The 23,450-nt window shown below is 48.4% G+C and overlaps 1 protein-coding gene across 2 annotated transcripts in view; it reads right to left on the reverse strand.

Annotated features, from left to right (window-relative positions):
• The window catches only part of RNF130 (ring finger protein 130), a 261,704-nt gene extending 257,855 nt beyond the window's left edge, over positions 1–3,849 (reverse strand). For both annotated transcript variants that reach the window (XM_073649772.1, XM_073649771.1), the window contains exon 1: positions 2,838–3,849. In XM_073649772.1, coding sequence (XP_073505873.1) covers positions 2,838–3,075 — 238 coding nt within the window. In that variant the 5' untranslated portion in view covers positions 3,076–3,849. The remainder of the gene's footprint in view (positions 1–2,837) is intronic.
• Between the last annotated feature and the right edge of the window lie 19,601 nt (positions 3,850–23,450).

Consider the following 23,450-nt stretch of genomic DNA (forward strand, 5'->3'; position numbering starts at 1 on the left):
TAAAACGTTTTGGAAGAATGTTCTCTGGTCAGATGAGACAAAAGTAGAGCTTTTTGGGAAAAAGCATCAACATGGAGTGTACAGGAAAAAAAAGAGGCATTCAAAGAAAAGAACACGGTCCCTACAGTCAAACATGGCGGAGGTTTCCTGATGTTTTGGGGTTGCTTTGCTGCCTCTGGCACTGGACTGCTTGACCAAGTGCATGGCATTATGAAGTCTGAAGACTACCAACAAATTTTTTAGCATAATGTAGGGCCCAGTGTGAGAAAGCTGGGTCTCCCTCAGGTCATGGGTCTTCCAGCAGGACAATGACCCAAAACACACTTCCAAAAGCACTATAAAATGGTTTGAGAGAAAGCACTGGAGACTTCTAAGGTGGCTGGCAATGAGTCCAGACTTGAATCCCATAGAACACCTGTGGAGAGATCTAAAAATGGCAGTTTGGAGAAGGCACCCTTCAAATATCAGTGACCTGGAGCAGTTTGCCAAAGAAGAATGGTCTACAATTCCAGAAGAGCATTGTAAGAAACTCATTGATGGTTACCGGAAGCCGTTGTTCGCAGTTATTTTGGCTAAAGGTTGTGCAACCAAGTATTAGGCTGAGGGTGCCAATACTTTTGTCCGGCCCTTTTTTGGAGTTGTGTGTGAAATGATCAATGATTTGATTTTTGCTTCATTCTTTTTTGTGTTTTTTTTTTTTTCCTCACAAGCGGGCTTTCCCCATAGAGTTCAGGTCTATGGGGAAAGCCTGCATGCAGACCCGCAGGAGAAATTGACATGCTGCGGTCTGGAAAGACGCGCCACATGTCGGTTTCGCGGGTGTGCTGCAGACGCATAGTGGGCATGGGATTTGTATAAATCCCATCCACTATGCTTTAACATCTGGTCACTGCGGACTGCATGCAGCACACTTGCGCTGCGTCCAATCCGCAGTGAACACTGATTGTGTGCACATACCCTCACATTTGTGTTTAGGTATTCCGTTTTGAACAACAAACAAATGGAATAATGTCAAAAAATAATCCATTGTATAAATGAAGCAAACAGAAACAGAGGGGCCCCACCAATTATTATGGGGTCCACATGGGTTCTGTTATTTGTTTATTTTTGGAACGGAAGAAAACAGCATTGTGCAGAACCTTTTCTTTCGGACAGATAACGAAACCCACACAGACCCTATTACAATCAATAGCGCTGCTCTACTTCCGTTCGCATCAGTTATGCAGCGGATCTGTTCTTGACATTATTCCGTTTGCCTGTTCCTCAAAATGGAAGAGACAAACAGAATGATTGCAAAGAAGTGTGAACATAGCCTGACAAGTGTAGAGACCATATAGAAATGATAATGACGACTTGTAAAGACATTGTCCTGTGACAGCTCCTGTAAGCTACTACCTGAGGCTCAAAGAGTCAGCAGCATTGCACAATGAAGTGTACTGGATCTGGCCAAAGAGTCCGCCATGTTGATGAAATAACAGCAATTTTTTGCAACAGAATTAGCAACAGATACTCTTCTCTACAAGAAAAGCCCCTTGAAAGGAACATTTAGACCCCAATCTGCCACCAACCTATTATACCACAACCATGACACTGATATGCAATATGGCCGATGACGCATAAAGGAAAAATAGAAATACAGGGCACAATATATGAAAATCATCTGCGGGTTACCAATATCTTTAAGAGTCAGGTGCTCTCCTCCTCGGACTCTGAGCTACATCTCTCTCAGGTCTAAATACTTTGCGACCCATTGAACTTCCAGTGAAGTGCGCGGTATTCACCACCACTTCACCTATGCATGAACCAGCCTTAGCGTACGTGAAGCCAAAGATCGGACACCTCTATTCAGGGCACTGGCCAAGGAAGACGAAAAGAAAGGTGCAGGATTTCAGAGGTTAAGGAGCGACGTAGCAGCAATTCAATGCAGATCAAGCTAAAAGTTGACTATTGACTCTTCCGACCAAGGCTGCATTCACACATCTGCGTGTTACCAACCGAGAAAAAAGGATCGATTTCATGCGCAGTTGTCATCGTAGATGAATCCTGTTTTTTTAATGAAGTAGGTAGACAACTTTTTTTATCCATTGACTCTCAGCAATGCATCAGTTAAAAACGGATGGAACTCTGAAGTACAAAGTCGGCCTTCCATGTTCCATCCGTTTTACACGGATCCCCATAGACTTTAATGGACAAGTCTGATCCGCGACATTGGATCAGAATAGGAATTTCCTGCAACTCGCTCTCGGATCTGTGATTTTAATGAATGTGTGAATACGTCCATTCAACTCTGTGTACTGTCTCATCCAAAAATCGGACTTAAGTAGGACATGTCACACAGATGTGAATGCAGCCCAGGTGACAATTTATATATTGTGCATGTAAATTCAAACATATAGTATATTGATAACTTATTACAATGCTGTATACTAGGTTAGTAGCGATTTGGGGGGCCTAAACCCACCTGGCACGTTACACTCTGGAAGCCAAAAAGTTAGATGAAGGTTGCAAATTAGGTGCCAATCTTCATTTGTAAAATGCACCTGTACATTCGACATATCGAGGACAAAGTAGTCTTTGAGGCTTGCAATCTATTGTGCTGTCAATATAAGCATCTGCATTTTTTGGTATGGTTTATATAGCGCCAACTTTAGAGGGTATAGGGGTTGGCACTGGAGCTAATCTAATCCACATACTATTAAAGGTGCGTGATGGCTGGATATTTCGCACTGAGGAAGTTACGCCACTGTCGCCAACATATTCTGCAGCGAGGTTCAATTATCAAACGCGTCGTGGTCAAACATCCACCCCAATAATCCAGAATAAGAGAAAATAAATACCTCCTTGGATGTTGACAGGTGTCACTATGATCCCTTTTGCTTCTGTAACAGGGGAGTCCAACCCGTATCGCCCGGTGTCCAGCACAGATTTGCTGCCGGGCTCTTGTGCCGTTACATTCACAATGGCATTGTAAAATTCCACATTGGTGGTCTCAGATGCGCCACGGACCACCGAACATGGCAAAAGGACTAGTAAAGGCAAACAGTTCAGATACTGCATCGATCGCCTTGGAATCATTTTCTTTCCTTTGAGACAAACAATCCCTTGGTTTAAAAAAAAAAAGTGCAAAAAATGTAAAACTATCAGTGAGGACCCTCAATTTACAATTTAGTGCCCGGGGCTGGCGTTACATCATTACGGTGCAAAACAATTACTAGTTTTGGATAAAAAATAATAAAAATTCCACGGATTAGGACGCTTGATGTTGGCACGGCTCACTAAGAGAAGAAACAGCTTTGCGGAAAATGTAGACAGATAGGATCTTACTTAGAGCAGAGCATGCAGTCATAATCCAATTATTGGGCACAGCACCAGCACAAAGAGGTGCCCTCTGACATAGCCGCTCTCCAAGGTGGTGGCTCCAATCCCATCCAGGCAGTGAGGGGTTACAGCCGTGCTCAGCCACAAGGGGCACAGGACATTGTCTGCAGAGGGGGCTGTATGCAGCAGGAGCTCAGGGGCACATCCTAGGCTCCGGTGTCACCCCGGCCCCTGCAGCTGGCACCAGCACAATGTGGCTCCCGTCTCCCCCAGGCAGCTGGACTGCAGCTGTTTAACACCGAAGCGGTGCAGGAACTTTTCCTCCTCTCTTATACCGCGCTGTCACCCGCTGGGATGATGGCAGGTTGCCCGCAGCGATAACTGAGCACCGGAACCTGTTCGCTGGAGGTGACACAGACGTAATGCAGGGCGGCGCGGTGACACAGCACACCGAGACCTCCACCACTGCTGCCGCTGCCGCCGCCGGCGCAAGCAGTCTGAGGGCAGGAGGCGTGGCTAGACACAGAGGAAGGAGCTTAGGCCCTCCCAGTCACGTGATCGCCGTCTCCCGGACTCTGCTCGCTGCTTTTTTCCGCGCATGCGTGGAAATATAAAAAATAAAGTTTCGTTAGTGTGTCATTGTTTACCTCATGTATTTACCCTCCAGCATGTGTATGCGCCCACCTGCATGTGTATGCGCCCACAAGCATGTATATGCACTCACCAGCATGTGTATGCGCCCACAAGCATGTGTATGCGCCCACCTGCATGTGTATGCGCCCACCAACATGTGTATGCGCCCACCAACATGTGTATGCGCCCACCTGCATGTATATGCACTCCTGCATGTGTATGGGCCCACCAACATGTGTATGCGCCCACCAGCATGTGTATGCGCCCACCAACATGTGTATGCGCCCACCTGCATGTATATGCACTCCTGCATGTGTATGCGCCCACGAACATGTGTATGCGCCCACCAGCATGTGTATGCGCCCACCAGCATGTGTATGCGCCCACCAACATGTGTATGCGCCCACCTGCATGTATATGCACTCCTGCATGTGTATGCGCCCACCAACATGTGTATGCGCCCACCAGCATGTGTATGCGCCCACCAGCATGTGTATGCGCCCACCAACATGTGTATGCGCCCACCAGCATGTGTATGCGCCCACCAACATGTGTATGCGCCCACCTGCATGTGTATGCGCCCACCAGCATGTGTATGCGCCCACCAGCATGTATATGCACTCCTGCATGCGAATGCGCCCACCAACATGTGTATGCGCCCACCTGCATGTGTATGCGCCCACCAGCATGTATATGCACTCACCAGCATGTGTATGCGCCCACCAACATGTGTATGCGCCCACCAACATGTGTATGATCCCACCAGCATGTATATGCACTCACCACCATGTGTACACGTCCAACAACATGTGTATACACCCACTAACATGGGTACGCGCCCACCAATATGTGCATGCACCCACCAGCATGTGTATGCACCCACAAATATGTGTATGTACCCACCTACATGTGTATGCACCCACTAACATGTGTACGTGCCCACCAATATGTGTATGCACCCACCAACATGTGTATGCACCCACCAGGATGTGTACGCGTCCAACGACATGTGTATGTGCCCACCAATATGTGTAAGCACCCACCAGGAGGTGTACGTGCCCAGCAACATGTGTTTGCACCCACCAATATGTGTATGCGCCCACCAACATGTGCATGCACCCACCAGCATGTGTATGCACCCACCAGGATGTGTATGCCCACCAACATGTGTTTGCACCCACCTATATGTATATGCGCCCACCTACATGTGTATGCACCCTCCAAGATGTGTATGTGCCCACCAACATGTGTTTGCACCCACCTATATGTGTATGCGCCCAACTACATGTGTATGCACCCACTAACATGGTTATGCACCCACCAGCATGTGTATGCACCCAAGAATATGTGTATGCACCCACCAATATGTGTATGTACCCACCTACATGTGTATGCACCCACTAACATGTGTACGCGCCCACCAATATGTGTATGCGCCCACCAATATGTGTATGCACCCACCAGGATGTGTACGCGTCCAACAACATGTGTATGTGCCCACCAATATGTGTAAGCACCCACCAGGATGTGTACGCGCCCAGCAACATGTGTTTGCACCCACCAATATGTGTATGCACCCACCAGCATGTGTATGCACCCACCAGGATGTGTATGCCCACCAACATGTGTTTGCACCCACCAATATGTGTATTTACCCACCTACATGTGTATGCACCCACTAACATGGGTACGTGCCCACCAACATGTGTATGCACCCACCAATAAGTGCATGGTCCCACCTACATGTTGTGTATGCACCCACCAATATGTGTATGCTCCCACCAATATGTGTATACGCCCACCTACATGTGTATGCACACACCAGCATGTGTATGCACCCACTAACATGTGTATGCGCCCATCAACATGTGTATGCACCCACTAACATGTGTATGCGCCCACCAACATGTGTATGCACCCAACAATAAGTGTACGCGCCCACCTACATGTGTATGCACCCACTAACATGTGTATGCTCCCACCAATATGTGTATGCACCCACCAATATGTGTATGCACCCACCAGCATGTGTATGCACCCACTAACATGTGCTCACACCCACAAACATGTGTATGCACCCACTACTATGTGTATGCGCCCACCTACATGTGTATGCACCCACTAACATGGGTACCTGCCCACCAATATGTGTATGCACCCACCAATATGTGTATGCACCCACCAGCATGTGTATGCACCCACTAACATGTGTTCGCACCCATCAACATGTGTATGCACCCACCAATATGTGTATGTGCCCACCTACATTTGTATGCACCCACTAACATGGGTACGTGCCCACCAATATGTGTATGCACCCACCAATATGTGTATGCACCCACCAGCATGTGTATGCGCCCACCAACATGTGTATGCATCCATCAATAAGTGTATGCGCCCACCTACATGTGTATCCTCCCACCAATATGTGTATGCGCCCACCAGCATGTGTATCCACCCACCAGCATGTGTATGCACCCAAATATATGTGCGGTAGTCACTAAGACCAAAAGGGTTTGCCTAAAAATTTAGTCTGAGGAAGCTGTGTGACCACCAATATGGCTGCTAGCACAGTTCCCATAAAGATTGTCACTCAGCCATCCTATAACTTCCCCATTTGGCCAATATAATATAACATGTTTCCCTGTCTATACTTGTTATACCCAATTTTGCTAATTTTCTTCAATTTAACAAGATAAAAATAAAAAAGAGGCTCCATCTTTGCCAAAAACGTCAATATAGTGAAGCTACATCGCAACCTAATGAAAGTGAATATGGCCATTGTGCCACATGCAAAACGCAAGTGTGGCACCCCAGGGGTCTGGTTTCCACATTAACAGCAATGTTATGTCTGAGAGCAGGTGGGAGGTCTCTTGGTCAGGGATCCTGTGCATGCCACACCTCCTGCCCAGTCCTGGGAGGGGAAGAACTTCCCCTATATAAACCTAGGGCTGAGGCAGGGTTAGTGAGTAGAGAAGAAGTAGAGACAGAGAAGAGAAGCAGATATAGGAAAAGAACATCAGGAGCTCTGTGGGCGCAGTGCTACAAGGAGTCAGGGGCTGGCAGCTGCAGAGCTCGCCCTGACTGAGAAGCTATCACCGGACCCGGAGTCCGAGGCTGTGGGGACTAACTCCTATCCAGCAGCAGAAACCGACCGGCAGGGGATTTCAGGTCCTCTGGCCAAGAAACCCGAAGGCACGGTCACACGCGTAGGACCAGCACCGCCGTCGTGGAGCGGAAGCTACTAGAAGGCCCCGAGTCACCGGCCATACGGGTGAGCACCACACGGTACACTCAGGGACGTGGGCTACTTATACCCGCCTCTAGCAAGGTAGCCAGAAGAGTACAGTTAGTTTGGGAGGCCTACAACTCCGCCTGGCCAGGGGAGATCCCATCTGCTCAAGGACTGACCAGGCCCCAATCGCTAGCAGTACTCCGGGAGGGTCTATCTTTGTCACCAGTAAAGACCCTGAACTACACCGTACCGTCTCCGAGTGGTTCCTGCTACCCCCATCATCCACGTCGGCTGCCCTGAGGCCATACCCCTCCCGTTGGGGGTGATACTATCACGCTGCACAATTCTACCACCGGCCTCAGCGGTCTGCCCTGCAGCGGCAGCTCCTTCGCTGCATTCAACAGGTGGCGTAGTCGTACAACATCTACCGCTAATACAGCGCCACTTAGTCTGACTCCCTGGGCACGGACCGGGTCACCGCCACGAGACTACAACCCTCAACAGATCCGGCTCCGGGTAAGCTCCCGCGTGCGCAACGCTGCGCGACACAGGCCCAGGGGTGCGTCAACTTTTGGCGTAGTCGGCAGGATCTCGTGCCCGCAACCACCGGGTACTGCGTGCCTGAAAAAGACTGTTCAAACTTACCTGTGGTGAAGATTCCCGCCATCCGGCGCCATCTTCCGCTTCCTTCCCGCCATCGGTGGAGTTTTCCCGCCATTCGGCGCCATCTTCGGCCTTCTTCCCGCCAGCCGTGGAGTTTTCCCGCCATTGGACGCCAACTTGAGGACGCCGCGCGGGAAGAAGAGGGGCGTGGACTCCGAAAGCGCGCGAGAAACTGAAGCCCCGCCTCACGTCCGGACGTCGCGTAAGGTCCTGGAAGGAGCCCAGCAGACGCCGACGTCACAGGAGCGCAACAGAAGGTCCTCAACCCTGACGATCCACTGCGGAGCCGCGGCCTACGGAAGAGGATCATCGCAAGGTAGGCCACGGTCCACTAGGGGGGAGAAGGATGTCGGATACGGAGGAGAGCTTCACCGCTTCAACCCCCGCCAGCGCCACCGCTGTTGCGGTCATGCCTTTCACCATGCCCTATATCCCGGGGGCAGCCTGGCTACCCCAGTACTCAGTGGAGTCACATACCCTGCATGACTTTAGAGAAAAGCTGGATAGCCTCTTCCAGGTGTATCCCCTCACAGAGGAGCAAAAAGTGAGCATCCTGGTGGCCCAATTAACCGGGGCAGCCCAAAGGGAGGTAAAGTCCTGGCCACCTGGGAGGAGGACTGTCGCAGAGATACTAACCCGGCTGAGGGACACCTTTGATACCCGCACCTCAGCCGAGATCAAGCTTAGATTCTACGGGTGCAAACAGCGGGCACATGAGAGTATAAGGGACTATGCCCTGAACCTACAAGAGGCCCTGAGAGCCATTAAGCAGACCGACCCTGACGGCGTGGGAGACGAGGACAGGCTGTTGACTGAACAATTTATAGAGGGTTTATATTGCAATGCCCACCGAACCCAGTTGCGGGCAATGGCCTTACAGGACCCTCATCTGGGATTTGCACAGTTCAAGGACAGAGCCATCCGGGTGCTCCGAGAACCAGCACCAGGTGGCGTTGTGACCCACAGACGCCCCACTACCACTTACCACCAGGAGGCGGCGCCCTTGTCGGCAGGGCCTGTGGGAGCTGATGCACAGGCTTTGAACAATGACCCGGCTCCAGACCTGCACCATCAGGTCCAAGAGCTAGCTAAAAGCGTTGCTGCGCTAACCCGAACTGTGCAGTCTTTACAGGTTTCCACTCCAGGGAAGATCCAGCTGGCATCCGGACCGGAGGACATCCCGTGGCGTCGACCAAGGAGGACCCCACCGGCCAGAGGAAGACCCAGCGACCGATACAACGAGGACGAGCAACCCATCTGCCGCCGCTGCAATCAACCCGGACATATGGCAAGGTACTGTCCTTTAAACTGGCACAACCTGGGGTAGAGGGCCAACCCCCAGGAAAAAGATCATCAGGCCCATCGAACTGGCGCGACAGATATGTGGGAGGACGTCCAGTCTTGCCTGTGGTACTGGATGGCATCCCTATGAGTGCCCTATTGGACACCGGGTCACAGGTCACCACTATCCCGTACGTGCTCTTCAAGCAGTACTGGAATGACTCGGATATCACCCGCTACCCTGACGACGACTTGAGTATCATCGCCAGCAATGGTCAGCCCGTGCCACAGATTGGATTTAAAGAGGTGACCATTAAAATCGGTAGAGTCGAACTGGCAGCACAGGGACTGATCATTGTAGACATTGACAAACACGAGAGTCACCCAAAGATAACTCTAGGAACTAATGTAATTGAAAATTGTCTTGCAGAGTTGATTTTCCTTTTACAACAGGTTGCCAAGAACGCCAGCTCCGGCCAGCAGCGAGTGCTCCAGAAAGAGATCCGGGCACTGATGCGACGGCAACAGATAGAACTCTCCGGTGGTGAGATTGGTAGCGTAAGAATGTGTGACCCTTTCCCTATTGCCATGCCCCCAAAAAGTGAAATGATGATTTGGTGCCGGGCAGCTATTGGTCTGAGAGGTAGAGATTACCAGGCAATGGTAGAACCAGTTTACTCAGACAGTAGGCCCACCATTTTGACAGCACGGGGGGTGGTCAATGTACGCCATGGGAGGGTGCCCGTTCGCATAATAAATATCGGGAAGAGGGAAGTGTACCTGCCCCGGTATGCCACGCTAGCCAAATTGTATACCATCAATCAAAATTCCATACAGTCCGTAGAACCCTTGCCTCCATCTTCCCCGGAGGAAGGTAACGGCTCTAAAGAAACAATGGAGGACTGGTGTCAGCAACTACATTTGGGTACTGACTCCACTCCCTCACACCAGAAACAGGGAGTCTATCGGGTCGTTCAAGAGTACGAGAGAGTGTTTAGTAAACACCCGTTAGACTTCGGGCGAGTCAAGGGGGTAGAACACCACATCCCCACGGGAGACCATCTTCCCATAAAAGAGAGGTATCGACCCGTACCCCCTGCACACTACCAACACGCCAAGGGGATGCTTAGGGACATGAAGGAGGCTGGGGTGATCAGGGATAGCTGTAGCCCCTGGGCAGCTCCACTAGTCTTAGTCAAAAAGAAAGACAACACCATGAGGATGTGTGTAGATTACCGGAAAATTAACCGTATCACACACAAGGATGCGTACCCCTTACCAAGGATAGAGGAGTCTTTGGCTGCTTTAAGATCTGCTAACTTCTTCTCTACCTTGGATCTCACTAGCGGGTACTGGCAGGTTCCTGTAGCAGAGGCGGACCGGGAGAAGACCGCATTCACCACCCCGATGGGACTTAGCGAGTTTACCTGTATGCCGTTCGGACTCTGCAACGCACCGGGAACCTTCCAACGATTAATGGAGTGCTGTCTGGGCCACAGAAACTTCGAGACGGTCCTGTTGTACCTGGACGATGTCATCGTATATTCCAAGACTTATGAGGACCACCTGAAACACCTGGCGGAAGTGTTCGAAGCTCTGGCAAGCTACGGCTTAAAGGTAAAACCCTCCAAGTGTCACCTCTTGAAACCAAAGGTGCAGTACCTGGGACACGTGGTGAGCGCTGACGGAGTGGCTCCCGACCCTGATAAGATCACCGCAATTAAGGAATGGCCAAGTCCCTCCAGTGTAAAGGAAGTGCGGCAGTTCCTCGGGTTGGTAGGCTATTACCGCAGATTCATCCCCGGTTTCACCAAAAAGGCAGCTCCTATGCAGGACCTCCTGATAGGCCAGTCCCGGAAGGCCAAGAACCAGAAGCCGCCCTTCAAATGGGAGAAGTTAGAAGAAGAGTCCTTCCGCCAGCTGAAGATGGCCCTCACGGGGGATGAAATCCTGGCGTACCCTGATTACAGCCAGCCCTTTATCCTCTACACCGACGCAAGTAACATCGGGCTAGGAGCCGTACTGTCCCAGATCCAGCAGGGGAAAGAACGAGTAATCGCTTACGCTAGCCGAAAACTGCGACCCACCGAAAGAAACTCTGAGAATTACAGCTCATTTAAGCTAGAGTTCCTGGCAGTGGTGTGGGCAGTCACCGAACGCTTTAAGCACTACCTCGCTTCTTCTCGGTTCACCGTGTACACGGATAACAACCCGTTGACACACCTGGACACGGCAAGACTCGGTGCACTAGAGCAGAGATGGATGGCCCGTCTGTCCAACTACGAGTTCACAATCAAATACCAGGCAGGACGCTCCAATACCAACGCGGACGCCCTGTCCAGGATGCCAAACCTACCGGACGTAGGAGAAGATCCAGAGGGACTGGAAGAAGTCGAACTCCCCGCGTTCCACCGTCATGGGACTATCCAGTATTCCCATCGGGTAAGGAGTAAGCAAGCCGCTACGTTTAACCCCTTGCCTCACTACAACTGGGAGGAAACGCAAGACAGTGACCCTGCCGTCCGGCTGGTAAAGGAGATGCTGACTCGGCCAGAGGCTCGCCTTGACCCAGACGCTCCGGAGGAAGCCAAGCAACTGTGGGCTGAGAAGAGTCGACTGTTCCTTTACAAGGGGAAGTTGTGCCGCAGAATGGTTAACTCCCGGACGCATGAACTAATCTGGCAAGTAGTGGTGCCACGGAGAGACGCAGCCATGGTGATGGAGGCATACCATGACGGGGCTGGACACTTCGGATGGAAGAAGCTGGAGTTCCTGCTGCGTGGGCGGTTCCACTGGGTAGGCATGAGGGGAACCATCGAGAGGTGGTGCAGAGACTGTGGCCCGTGCAACCTAAGAAGGAAGGACCGTGCCAGCCAGAAGACTCCCCTGCAGTCCATCGTCACCCGGCAGCCGTTGGAACTGGTAGCCTTGGATCATGTAAAACTGACCCCAAGCAGAAGTGGCTACGTCTACGCGTTAACCATTGTGGATCATTACTCCCGGTTCTTGGTTGTCGTCCCCGTTAAGGACTTAACGGCTCAAACAGCAGCTAGAGCCTTCCAGCAGCACTTCTGCCGTCCACACGGGTACCCGGACCAAGTGCTGACGGACCAGGGACCTGCCTTTGAAGCGGAGGTCTTCCAGGAATTCTGCAATCTGTATGGCTGCCGGAAGATAAGGACGACACCCTATCATCTGCAAACTAATGGACTTTGTGAGAAAATGAACCAGGTGGTAATGGATCTCCTGAAAACGTTGCCCCTGGAAGAACGCAGTCTGTGGCCTGAGAAGCTGCCCGATCTAGTGGACCTATACAACCACATCCCGGTAGGTTCCACCAACTGTACCCCGGCTTACCTAATGAGGGCGAGACCTGGTAAGTTACCTGTTGACCTGGAAATGGGAGTCCTGACACCCGAGGACACTTCACCAGAAGCAGACTGGGACACAGAGAGGCAGCGGCAGTACCGGAAAGTACAGGAGAGCGTGGAGCGAAGTCTCTGTCAGGCTAGGGAAAGACAAGAGAAAACTTACAACCAGTATGCTCCCGCTGTTCCCCTGGTACCCGGAGAGCAGGTCTTGAAGAGGAAAAGACGGCTCCACAAGTTGGACGACCAGTGGGAGAAGGACCCGTACACCGTACTGCCCTCAAGCCACGAGAACCCGAAAGTCTGTACCATCAGTAAAGACGGAGGGGAGACCATAGCCATTGTATCCCGGGATCACCTGAAGAAGTGTCCTGAACAGCTACGGAACCCTGAAGAGGAACAAGAAGACCATCGACCCGTAGAGGAAAGGGAAAATATGGTTAGTACTGTGCTCGGAGACTTCCCTCGGTCCTGGACTCAAGTCGATGGTGCAGTTGTGGTACCCGTCCTCACGTTCCTCCAACCAGTATCCCAAGTGCCTACGGAGCAACAGGTAGAGCTGGAAGAGCAGCCGGTCCAGGAGGCAGAAGACTCCACACAAGCAGAACAGGAGGATCAACCCTCTGCTTATAGTGAGCCTGCCGTACCCCTAGTGAGCCAAAGAGCCGGTAGACAGCTGCCCAGTTTACCCTTGACAGCTCCTACACCCTGTAGTTCAGGGCTAGACAGTCAGCTCCGTAGGTCCACTAGGGCCACTAGAGGCCAGTTACCCGCACGTTGGAGGATTTGAAGTGTATAAATTGTTTTATTTGTGGTTACCTGTTTTTCTTGTTGCTTGTGTATAATTATGTGTTTCTAGTTATTTATAGGAGTCCTTGGTGGATTTACCGGGAATCCTTGTACATGGTTGGAGCGTAACCTAGGAATGGACTAAAGACTGTTAAGGACTCGGGGCAGGACAGACCCCTACCTGGTTACGTCTCCCTGTTTTGGTGAAATGGACACCTTGCTTTTCTTCAAAAACTGCACCCGGTTGCGGACACGCCGTGACCATCTTTATATGTTTTTCTTATTGTACTATTATTGTTTATACCTTGTTATGTTTAAAAATATGTTTAGTCCCGGAGTACTAAATTTCACTAGGGGGGAATGTGGCACCCCAGGGGTCTGGTTTCCACAGTAACAGCAATGTTATGTCTGAGAGCAGGTGGGAGGTCTCTTGGTCAGGGATCCTGTGCATGCCACACCTCCTGCCCAGTCCTGGGAGGGGAAGAACTTCCCCTATATAAACCTAGGGCTGAGGCAGGGTTAGTGAGTAGAGAAGAAGTAGAGACAGAGAAGAGAAGCAGATATAGGAAAAGAACATCAGGAGCTCTGTGGGCGCAGTGCTACAAGGAGTCAGGGGCTGGCAGCTGCAGAGCTCGCCCTGACTGAGAAGCTATCACCGGACCCGGAGTCCGAGGCTGTGGGGACTAACTCCTATCCAGCAGCAGAAACCGACCGGCAGGGGATTTCAGGTCCTCTGGCCAAGAAACCCGAAGGCACGGTCACACGCGTGGGACCAGCACCGCCGTCGTGGAGCGGAAGCTACTAGAAGGCCCCGAGTCACCGGCCATACGGGTGAGCACCACACGGTACACTCAGGGACGTGGGCTACTTATACCCGCCTCTAGCAAGGTAGCCAGAAGAGTACAGTTAGTTTGGGAGGCCTACAACTCCGCCTGGCCAGGGGAGATCCCATCTGCTCAAGGACTGACCAGGCCCCAATCGCTAGCAGTACTCCGGGAGGGTCTATCTTTGTCACCAGTAAAGACCCTGAACTACACCGTACCGTCTCCGAGTGGTTCCTGCTACCCCCATCATCCACGTCGGCTGCCCTGAGGCCATACCCCTCCCGTTGGGGGTGATACTATCACGCTGCACAATCCTACCACCGGCCTCAGCGGTCTGCCCTGCAGCGGCAGCTCCTTCGCTGCATTCAACGGGTGGCGTAGTCGTACAACATCTACCGCTAATACAGCGCCACTTAGTCTGACTCCCTGGGCACGGACCGGGTCACCGCCACGAGACTACAACCCTCAACAGATCCGGCTCCGGGTAAGCTCCCGCGTGCGCAACGCTGCGCGACACAGGCCCAGGGGTGCGTCACAAGGAGTCCAGTAGATTCGGATCCTTGGAAACTTGTAGGTCGCAAAACCACCTGAGAAGTCAATTTTACATTTTTCCAATTTTGTGTTATTTTTTTTCCTCTCTTGTTACAAGAGACATAACTTTTTTTTTATTTTTCCGTCCCGGTAGCCATATTAGGGCTTTTATTTTGCAGGACGAGATGTAGTTTTGAGTGACATCTTTCACATTACCACAGAATGTACTGAAAAATAGGAAAAATGTTACTAATGACCCGGCAACATGATTCTTCAAGTCATTACGATTATAGCGATACCACATTTCTAGAGGTTTTTACTATTTTTATTGGCTTGAAAAAAAATTCAGAACTTTGTAAAAAAAAAATGTAGTTTACGTCGCCATTTTCTGAGTCCCAGAACTTTTTTTTTCTGTCAATAGAACAGAAAAAAGGCTGCTTTTTTGAGTGCTTGTTTTTCGCGTTCCATCCTTTAGTTTTTAAAGTCATCATTAAAGACAATGTTTTCATGGCGTTTTTTGCATTTTTTTGGTAACCAAAACACAGCAATTTTGAAATTTAGATATTTTTCTTTGCAATGCTTACTATATGAGTTAAATAGTTTAATATTTTCAGAGATCTGACTCTTCCAGAAGCAGCAGTACTAGATATGATTTTTAACATTTTTAAATCTTATTTTTAACTGGGGAAAATCAGAGTGATTTATATCTCGGTTACCAGTCCAATAGGCAACTCCCCTGTCCTGCTCCCTGGACTGACAGGTCTCTCCCTATACACACAAATAGGAAGAGACCTGTCCATTCGTCCATCGCAAAGGGAATCTGTTCACAGGTTTTTGCTACCTGATCTGATAGCTGCATAATATAGAGACAGAGACCCTGATTTCAACGATGTGTCACTTACTGTAATTTTGATAAAATCACAGTTTTATCAGCAGGAGATTATCACTGGAGAACTAATAAACCTGCTGCTTTGCATAACCCCAGCTTTCTGCCTATGTACAGTGTATACAGAAAACAGCCAATCAGTGGTGTGGGCGGGGTTATACAGAGGTCAGCATTCAGAGAACTGGTAGATCTGCAGCAGTTTATCAAAACTGCAGCAATCAGCCCAGTAAGTGATACACAGCTAGCTGGAATTAGGGTTACTGCCTCTACATCATGCTGCTCTCAGATGGGATAGCTAAATCCTGGTGACATATTCTCTGTAAAGGGAACCTGTCACTAGATTCTTGCTGCCTGAACCACAAACAGCATGATTTGGAGCTTGTGTGACATGCAGAAGTAGTGCTGTTGCAGAGTGTGACATGCAGCAGTAGTGCTGTTGCTTTAAAAGCATTCACCAACTATTTGAAGTAACACAAGCACATGAGACAGAAAGTGTTGTGCTCCAGAAGCATCCAGCAACTAGAGGGGTTAGCACAGTCACAGGAGCCAGGGATTGTTGTAGCAGAGCCCCAGGGGGATTGTGGGGAAGTTGTTTACTGTCTGGCTGGAGCCGAAGAGAAAGGTGGTGTGTGTGTTCTGTATCTCACAGAAGCGCCCCTGCAAGTGAAAAGGATTCAAGTCAGGAGTGATGCTAAGCACAGGTCAGGTAGAGTTTCTGAACTAGCAGTGAAGAGTATTGTCAGGCAGAAAGATAAGTACTGGAAGAAATGGTGTCACGGGATCATCTCCCTCAGCAAACCCTTCCCCCTCCTCCATCTCTCTGTGCTGTAAAGAATGCTGCGTTCATTAATGTGCCTTTGCATTAAAACTGTGCTGTCCTGTACTACAGGGAAGACTGTGAATTGCTGTGCTGCTATGGAAACTGTACTGTTTGTCGCCGGAACCTGTTGCTCATAAGACCTAACTTGCACTGACTGTGCGGCTTCTTATTAAATGCTACTGTTCCACCGTTTATGAGGACTCTTGTCAAGTGTGTCTGGTCAGCAAGTGAAACAACCTACGTGTCTGTGCCTGAGGATCAATACCCCTGTGTGCCTGAGAGAAGCTGCAGCACATGGTCTATGGTCGTCCTGAGTAACGGTTCTCCCAGGATTCCAAAGAATTCATGTAACCTGTCTCGCCCCTATCTGAACCTAGCGGCGTGCGTGTAACACCTGGATGCACAATTACTCTCCAGTTAATTGACAGGTCTCTCCCATGTGTGTACACCGGACTAGTCACGTCTCTCCCTATAGTCCCAGTCAGGCTTTCCAGAGTAACACATATCTAGCTGCAATCTAGCAGCCAGGCTCTGATTCAGGCTGCCTATGGTCCGGTGGCAGGTTCCCTTTAAAGGGGGTTGTGGTACAATCACAGATTATTATTACCCATCCACAGAATAGGTGATAAATTGTTGCTTGCAGGGTCCTACTGAGCTTTCTAACGTTCCCAAAAAAAGAGGGCCTGAGTCCCCATTTAAAGAAGGCAGTCAAATATGCGCAATGTCACTCCATTCAGTTTATGACACTGACACATAGCAGAGCACAGGACTCTAGACCTCTGTTCTCATGATTAATGACAGCGTCAAAGGTAGGACACCCAGCAATCAGCAACATAACTACTGACCTGTGAAAAGGTGATAAATTATGTTTTGGCACATCCCCAAATTATTTTGTCACATTGCCAAATTGCTTATTTTGTATTGATTATGCAGGCAGATCCATCTGACCAACCTCTTTTATGTCATGGTCAAAGTTTAGTGCAGCATTCCAAGAAACAGACATGGGATGGACACTCATTTGATTGTATCGCAGGGAATCATTTTTATGCAGTCTGTGCACATACTACATCAGTCATGACATAGTACTAGAGATGGTAAAGTTCCATCAGTGCACCATGTTTGTGTGTCACCACTTTTTTTCTGCCAAAACTTGTGATTCATGAAAAAGTCAGCACAGTGTTCTGTAAAAATCACTTAGAGGGCGATTCCTTAAAACTGGCGTCGCAGAGTTTAAAACCTCCTCCAGCATTAACATCAGCACAAAATGCGATGGGAGCTTCGTAGTATGGATGTCTTACATTACCGAGCACAATGCCAAGCATTGGATGGAGTGTTGGAAATCACATCACCAGTGGACACTTGAGCAGTGGAAATGGGTTCTGTGGAGTAGCAAGTCATGCTTCTCTATTTGACACTCTAATGGACAAGTCTGGGTTTGGCAAATGCGAGGAAAACATTACCTGCCTGACTGCATTGTGCCAACTGTAAAGTAAAGATGGTGGAGGATGGATATTACTATGAGGTTGCTTTCCCAAGTCGTCTTTGTCCCCTTAGTTTCAGTGAAGAGAAATCTTAATCCTTCATCATACGAAGACATTTCGGACAATTGAAGCTTCCAACTTTGTAGGAAAAAATTGGGGAAGGCCCTTTTTTGTTCCTTATGACTTTGTCTAATGTACAAATCAAGGTCCATAATGGCATGGTTAGGGGAGTTTAGTGTTGAAGAACATGACCGGCCACATAGAACCTTGACCTCAACCCCATCCAACACAATTGGCATGAACTAGAATGGAGACTGATGTTGGATGAGAGGGCCAAGCTCATAGTCTGACCTTTCAAATGCTCTTCTGGATGAATGGGCAAAAATTCCCCCAAACACCTCCAAAATCTTGTAGAAATCATCCCAAAAAGAATGGAGGCTGTTAGAGCTGCAAAGCGGGGTCCGATTCCATATTAATGCCAAGGAATTTAGAATGAGAGGTCAGAAAAGCTCCTAAAAGGTATAGCGTATTGTCCAAAAACTTTTTCTAGCTAATGTATTTGTTGCATAGGTCATGATACCAGGAACTGCAGGTGAGTGATGCAGACAGCGCCCCCTAGAACTTTACTCCATAGTTTTGGGATTACGAGAGACATTTACTGTTTTCCAAAAAGTACTAAATATATCAAAATTTCTAATGTTGACCTGTTTTATTCTTCTAACTATAATTATTTTAAGGGAGTTTTACAGCACTACATAAAGCAATTCCTTGTGGATAGAAACATCAATACTGTAAGGGCAGAATGAGAAATCCAGCCATGAATTCCATCTGCTATGACCGGAGGTTATTTGGGCACAGTGGGAAGTCTCTTTCTTTTGTTCTTTTGTTCTCTCTCCAGTCTATTTTAGGAGTGTCAGTTTTTATAAATGTTCTCTAATAAATGAAGAACAAGGTTTTTTTATTTACACGGGTCAGATTAGCACCATGTGGTGAATTAATGCTCATCACTTTGATTCTTCTCCAGCTTTGATCTCTCAGATATTTCATCGGATCATATTCTGAAATGTAGATTAAGCTTTCCACTAACTTCTTCTATCATAACAATTTTATTTAGATTTGTGATACAAGTGTAAGCAGGTTACTTGGATGCAACAGAGCAGACAATGAGGAGACAGACTAGCAGAAAAAGGAGAATCTATTTCCAAGTATATATATGCAAGTAAGCACTATATTGCCGGTAACAGTAACAGGGTTAATACAGTATATTATGGCACAGCAATGTGACTAAATACAGTATCTATGCAATGTTTTATTACATACACCGTTCTTATTATTTAGCAATTAAACGGCATGTTAACCCCTTTCTGACGTGAGACATATCCATACGTCCCTGTGGCCTGGTTCTTATTATACGTCTCATCTTTAATGCGACACTGCGACCGCAGTCGTGGTGATAGGCATTAAAATTCCAGTGCCATCTTACCTCCGGGTAGATGGTGTCGTTGTCCCTGGGGGTGTTTGTCTGGACAGCCAATCGCAGCATTTCTCAGTGTTTCAGGCAATCAGATTGCCTGAAACACTGATGTCCAGCCTCTGATTGACTCGGTAAGAGCACCAATCATAGGCTGGTGTCTGGCAACGCCAGGCCTCACCTGAGCCAGCTCTGATTGGTGCGATCGACGATGTCATTTTTGGCAGTTTTTTTTTTTTTCGTGTGTCCTGCAGCAGCCGAGCGCTGATCAGTGACGCAAATCACTGACCCGCACTCGTGTTTGCTGTTTTCCATGACTTTTTTGTCCCTGTCCACCCCCCCCCTTTGCACCACCTCCGTCCACGCAACCAGCAGCCTCCGAGTATTGATCAGTGACGCAGATCTGTACTCGTTTTCGCTGTTTTTCACTTTTTTTCCCACTTACTAAGGGTCTAGTTTCCAAAAGGGGGTGACTTATGGGGGGTTTCCACTGATTAGGCACATCAGGGGCTCTCCAAACGCAACATGGCATCCGCTCTCAATTCCCTTGAGTTTTGTGTTGAAAAAAATGAAACGGTGCTCCTTCCCTTCCGAGCCCTGCCCTGTGCCCAAACAATGTTTTTTCCTTACACAATGGGGTATCAGCATACACAGGAGAAACTACACAGCAACTTTTGGGGTCCAATTTCTCCAGTTACCTTTGGGAAAATAAAAAAATTGGGGCCTTAAAATTATTTTTGTGGAAAAAAGTTATATTTTATTTTCACAGCTCTGTTATAAACTTTTGTGAAACACTTGGAGGTTCAAAGTGCTCACTAAACATCTAGATAAGTTCCTTAATGGGTCTAGTTCCCAAAATGGGGTCACTTGTGGGGGGTTCCACTTTTTAGGCACATCAGGGGGTTTCCAAACGCTACATGGGGTCCGTCCTCATTTCCAGCGAGTTTAGCTTTGAAAGGCTATGTGCCCACGTTGCATTTATGAAGCAGAAAATTTCTGCTTCATTTCTGCAAGTCCTCTCCCGGAAAAACGCATGCGGAATTCCGCACGCGTTTATCGCGCATTTTTCACGCGTTTATCACGCGTTTTCCACATGCGGAATTGCCTTGCGTTTTTTATGCATTGGACAAAGGCAATTCTGCTTGTGGAAACGCAAAATGAAATGACATGCTGCGAATTTTTGAACGCAGCATAAACGCTGCGGAAAAATCTGCAGCATGTGCATAGAACTTGCAGAATCCCATTGGGGACCATGGGGTGCGGGTTACCAAGCGTTTTACAAGCGTTTCCGCTGCGGAAATTCCGCATCAAAAACGCTTGAAAAACGCTACGTGGGCACACAGCCAAAAAGTCAAACGGTGCTCCTTCCCTTCCAAGTCCTGTCATGCGCCCAAACAATGGTTTTCCCTCACATATGGGATATCAGCGTACTCAGGAGAAATTGCACAACAACTTTTTGAGTCCAATTTCTCCTGTTACCCTTGTGAAAATAAAAAAAATTGGGTCTAAAGTAAAATTCATTTTTTCCTTTCACGTTCTATTAATTGCTGTCAAGCACCTGAAGGGTTAATAAAGTTCTTGAATGTGGTTTTGAGCACCTTGAGGGGTGTAGTTTTTAGAATGTTGTCACTTTTGGGTATTTTCTGTCATAAAGACCTCTCAAAGTGACTTCAAATATGACGTGGTCCCTAGAAAAATGGTTTTGTAAATTTTGATGGAAAAATGAGAAATCGGTGGTCAACTTTTAACCCTTATAGCTCCCTAATAATAAAAAAAATGGTGGTTACAAAATTGTGCTGATGTAAAGTAGACATGTGGGAAATGTTATTTTTTAACTATTTTGTGTGACATATCTCTCTGATTTATTGACATAAGAATTCAAAGTTTGAAAATTGCAAAATATTCAACGTTGTTGCCAAATTTCCATTTTTTCACAAATAAACGCAAGTCATATCAAAGATGTTTTATCACTATCATGAAGTACAATATGTAATGAAAAAAAATCTCAGAATCAGTGGAATCCGTTGAAGCGTTCCAGAGTAATTACCTCATAAAGTGACAGTGGTCAGAATTGTAAAAATTGGCCCGGTCATTAACATGCAATCAGCCTTCAGGGGTAAAGGGGTTAATGATACTAGGCCCATCCCCGTCATAGTCTCTATAAACACCTCTGATCGTCACACTGGCCCTAGCTGGGGTCACTGGTATTTCCCGCTAGGCCGCAAGTCCTAGATGTGTAAATCACTAGGTATCTCAGTGATTTGTATATCTCAAATCTCAGTGGCGCAGTGGTTAGCACTGTAGCCTTGCAGCGCTGGGGTCCTGGGTTTAAATCCCACCAAGGACGACATCTGTAAGGAGTTTGTATGTTCTCCCCGTGTTTGGCTGGGTTTCCTCCAGGTTCTCCAGTTTCCTCCCACACTCCAAAGACATACTGATAGGGAATGTAGATTGTGAGCCCCGATGGGGACAGCGATGATAATGTATGTAAAGCACTGCGGAATATGTTAGCACTATATAAAAATAAAGATTATTATTATTAGATTTATTATACAGTGTGCTCGTTGCACTGGCGGTCTTGATTCTCTTAGCAGAAGTTCCAATTGAGCCCCCCCCCCAAAAAAAAAGAAAAAAAGAAATATTTGTCAGGGTCACAGAAGAGCATATCGCACAACTTTCCAGCCTTTCCAGCCTTTACATAGTACTTTTCCTCTTGCTGAAGACCTAGATTCCTCTTTCATTGCCCCCATAAAGTATGATGCCAACAAAAGTCCTCCTCAAACACAGTATGATATGCACAGTACAATGACCCTACTGTACCACCCCAGCAAAGTATGGTGACCCATCACAGTATGATCCCCAAACTGTAACCCCCACACAGCCCTCCATGCAGTATAATGGGAGTACATACAGTATAATGGTCCCACACCTCACCACATTGTATAATGACCCCCACTAGCCCTCCACACAGTATGATGGATGCCACACAAACCATCACACTGTATAATTGCTTGCATACAGTATAATGGCCCCACATAGCCTTCCAAATAGTATAATGCACTCCCCATGGTCCTCCACAAAGTATAATGCACTCCCCAGGATGCTCCACAGAGCATAATGCACTCCCCATGGTCCTCCGCAGAATATAATGCACTCTCCATGGTCCTCCACGAAGTATAATGCACTCCCCATGGTGCTCCACATAGTATAATACACTCCCCATGGCCCTCCACATAGTATGATACACTCCCCATGGTCCTAGACATAGTATAATACACTCCCCAAGGTCCTCCACAGAGTATAATACACTCCCCATGGTCCTCCACAGAGTATAATACACTCCTCATGGTCCTCCACATAGTATAATGCACTCCCCATGGTCCTAGACATAGTATAATACATTCCCCATGGTCCTCCATGGAGTATAATACACTCCCCATGGTCCTCCACAGAGTATAATGCACTCCCCATGGTTCTCCACAGAGTATAATACACTCCCCATGGTCATCCACAGAGTATAATACACTCCCCAGGGTCCTTCACACAGTATAATACATCCCGAAATCTTCCTCCACGCAATATAATGCAGCCCCCATAGGGTAAAATGCACCCTTCATAGGGTAAAATGCAGCCCCATAGGCTAAAATGCACCCCCAGTTCTCCAGTATTATGGGCACCACGTACTCACTGATTTAAAAAAAAAATACAATACTCACCGCTTCGCGTTCCCCCGATGTTTCGGTTTCTGCAGCGTGTCTCCTCGCCTCAGCAGCTCTACTCTCTGAAACAGCGTGGAGCACGATGAAGTGATATCATTACGTCTGCTGCTTAAGACGCAGAGGGGCAACGATGGGAGAGGGAGCGTCACATGATGCTCCCTCCTCCATCATTGCTTTGAACTGTATCGGCATCTGGCCTGCCGCCACTGACACCCAGCACTGCAGCCGATCAGCTGTTACCGGTACTGGCGGCAGCAGGCCAAAAGTACTTACAGTACTTGCGGAGCTTGGACTTCTACTTGTAGTGGCCGGAGTTTGTTACTACACATCCGCCTCCTATAGCTTTGAATAGGAGGCGGATGTGTAGTACCCTGCGGTGGCTACTACACGTAGACGGTCAAGCTTCGCAAGCAAATACTTCCGGCCGGAGG

This window comes from Phyllobates terribilis, unplaced genomic scaffold, assembly GCF_046119375.1.
Source record: "Phyllobates terribilis strain yellow unplaced genomic scaffold, ASM4611937v1 Scaffold_10__3_contigs__length_209671492, whole genome shotgun sequence".
NCBI classification, from domain to species: domain Eukaryota; kingdom Metazoa; phylum Chordata; class Amphibia; order Anura; family Dendrobatidae; genus Phyllobates; species Phyllobates terribilis.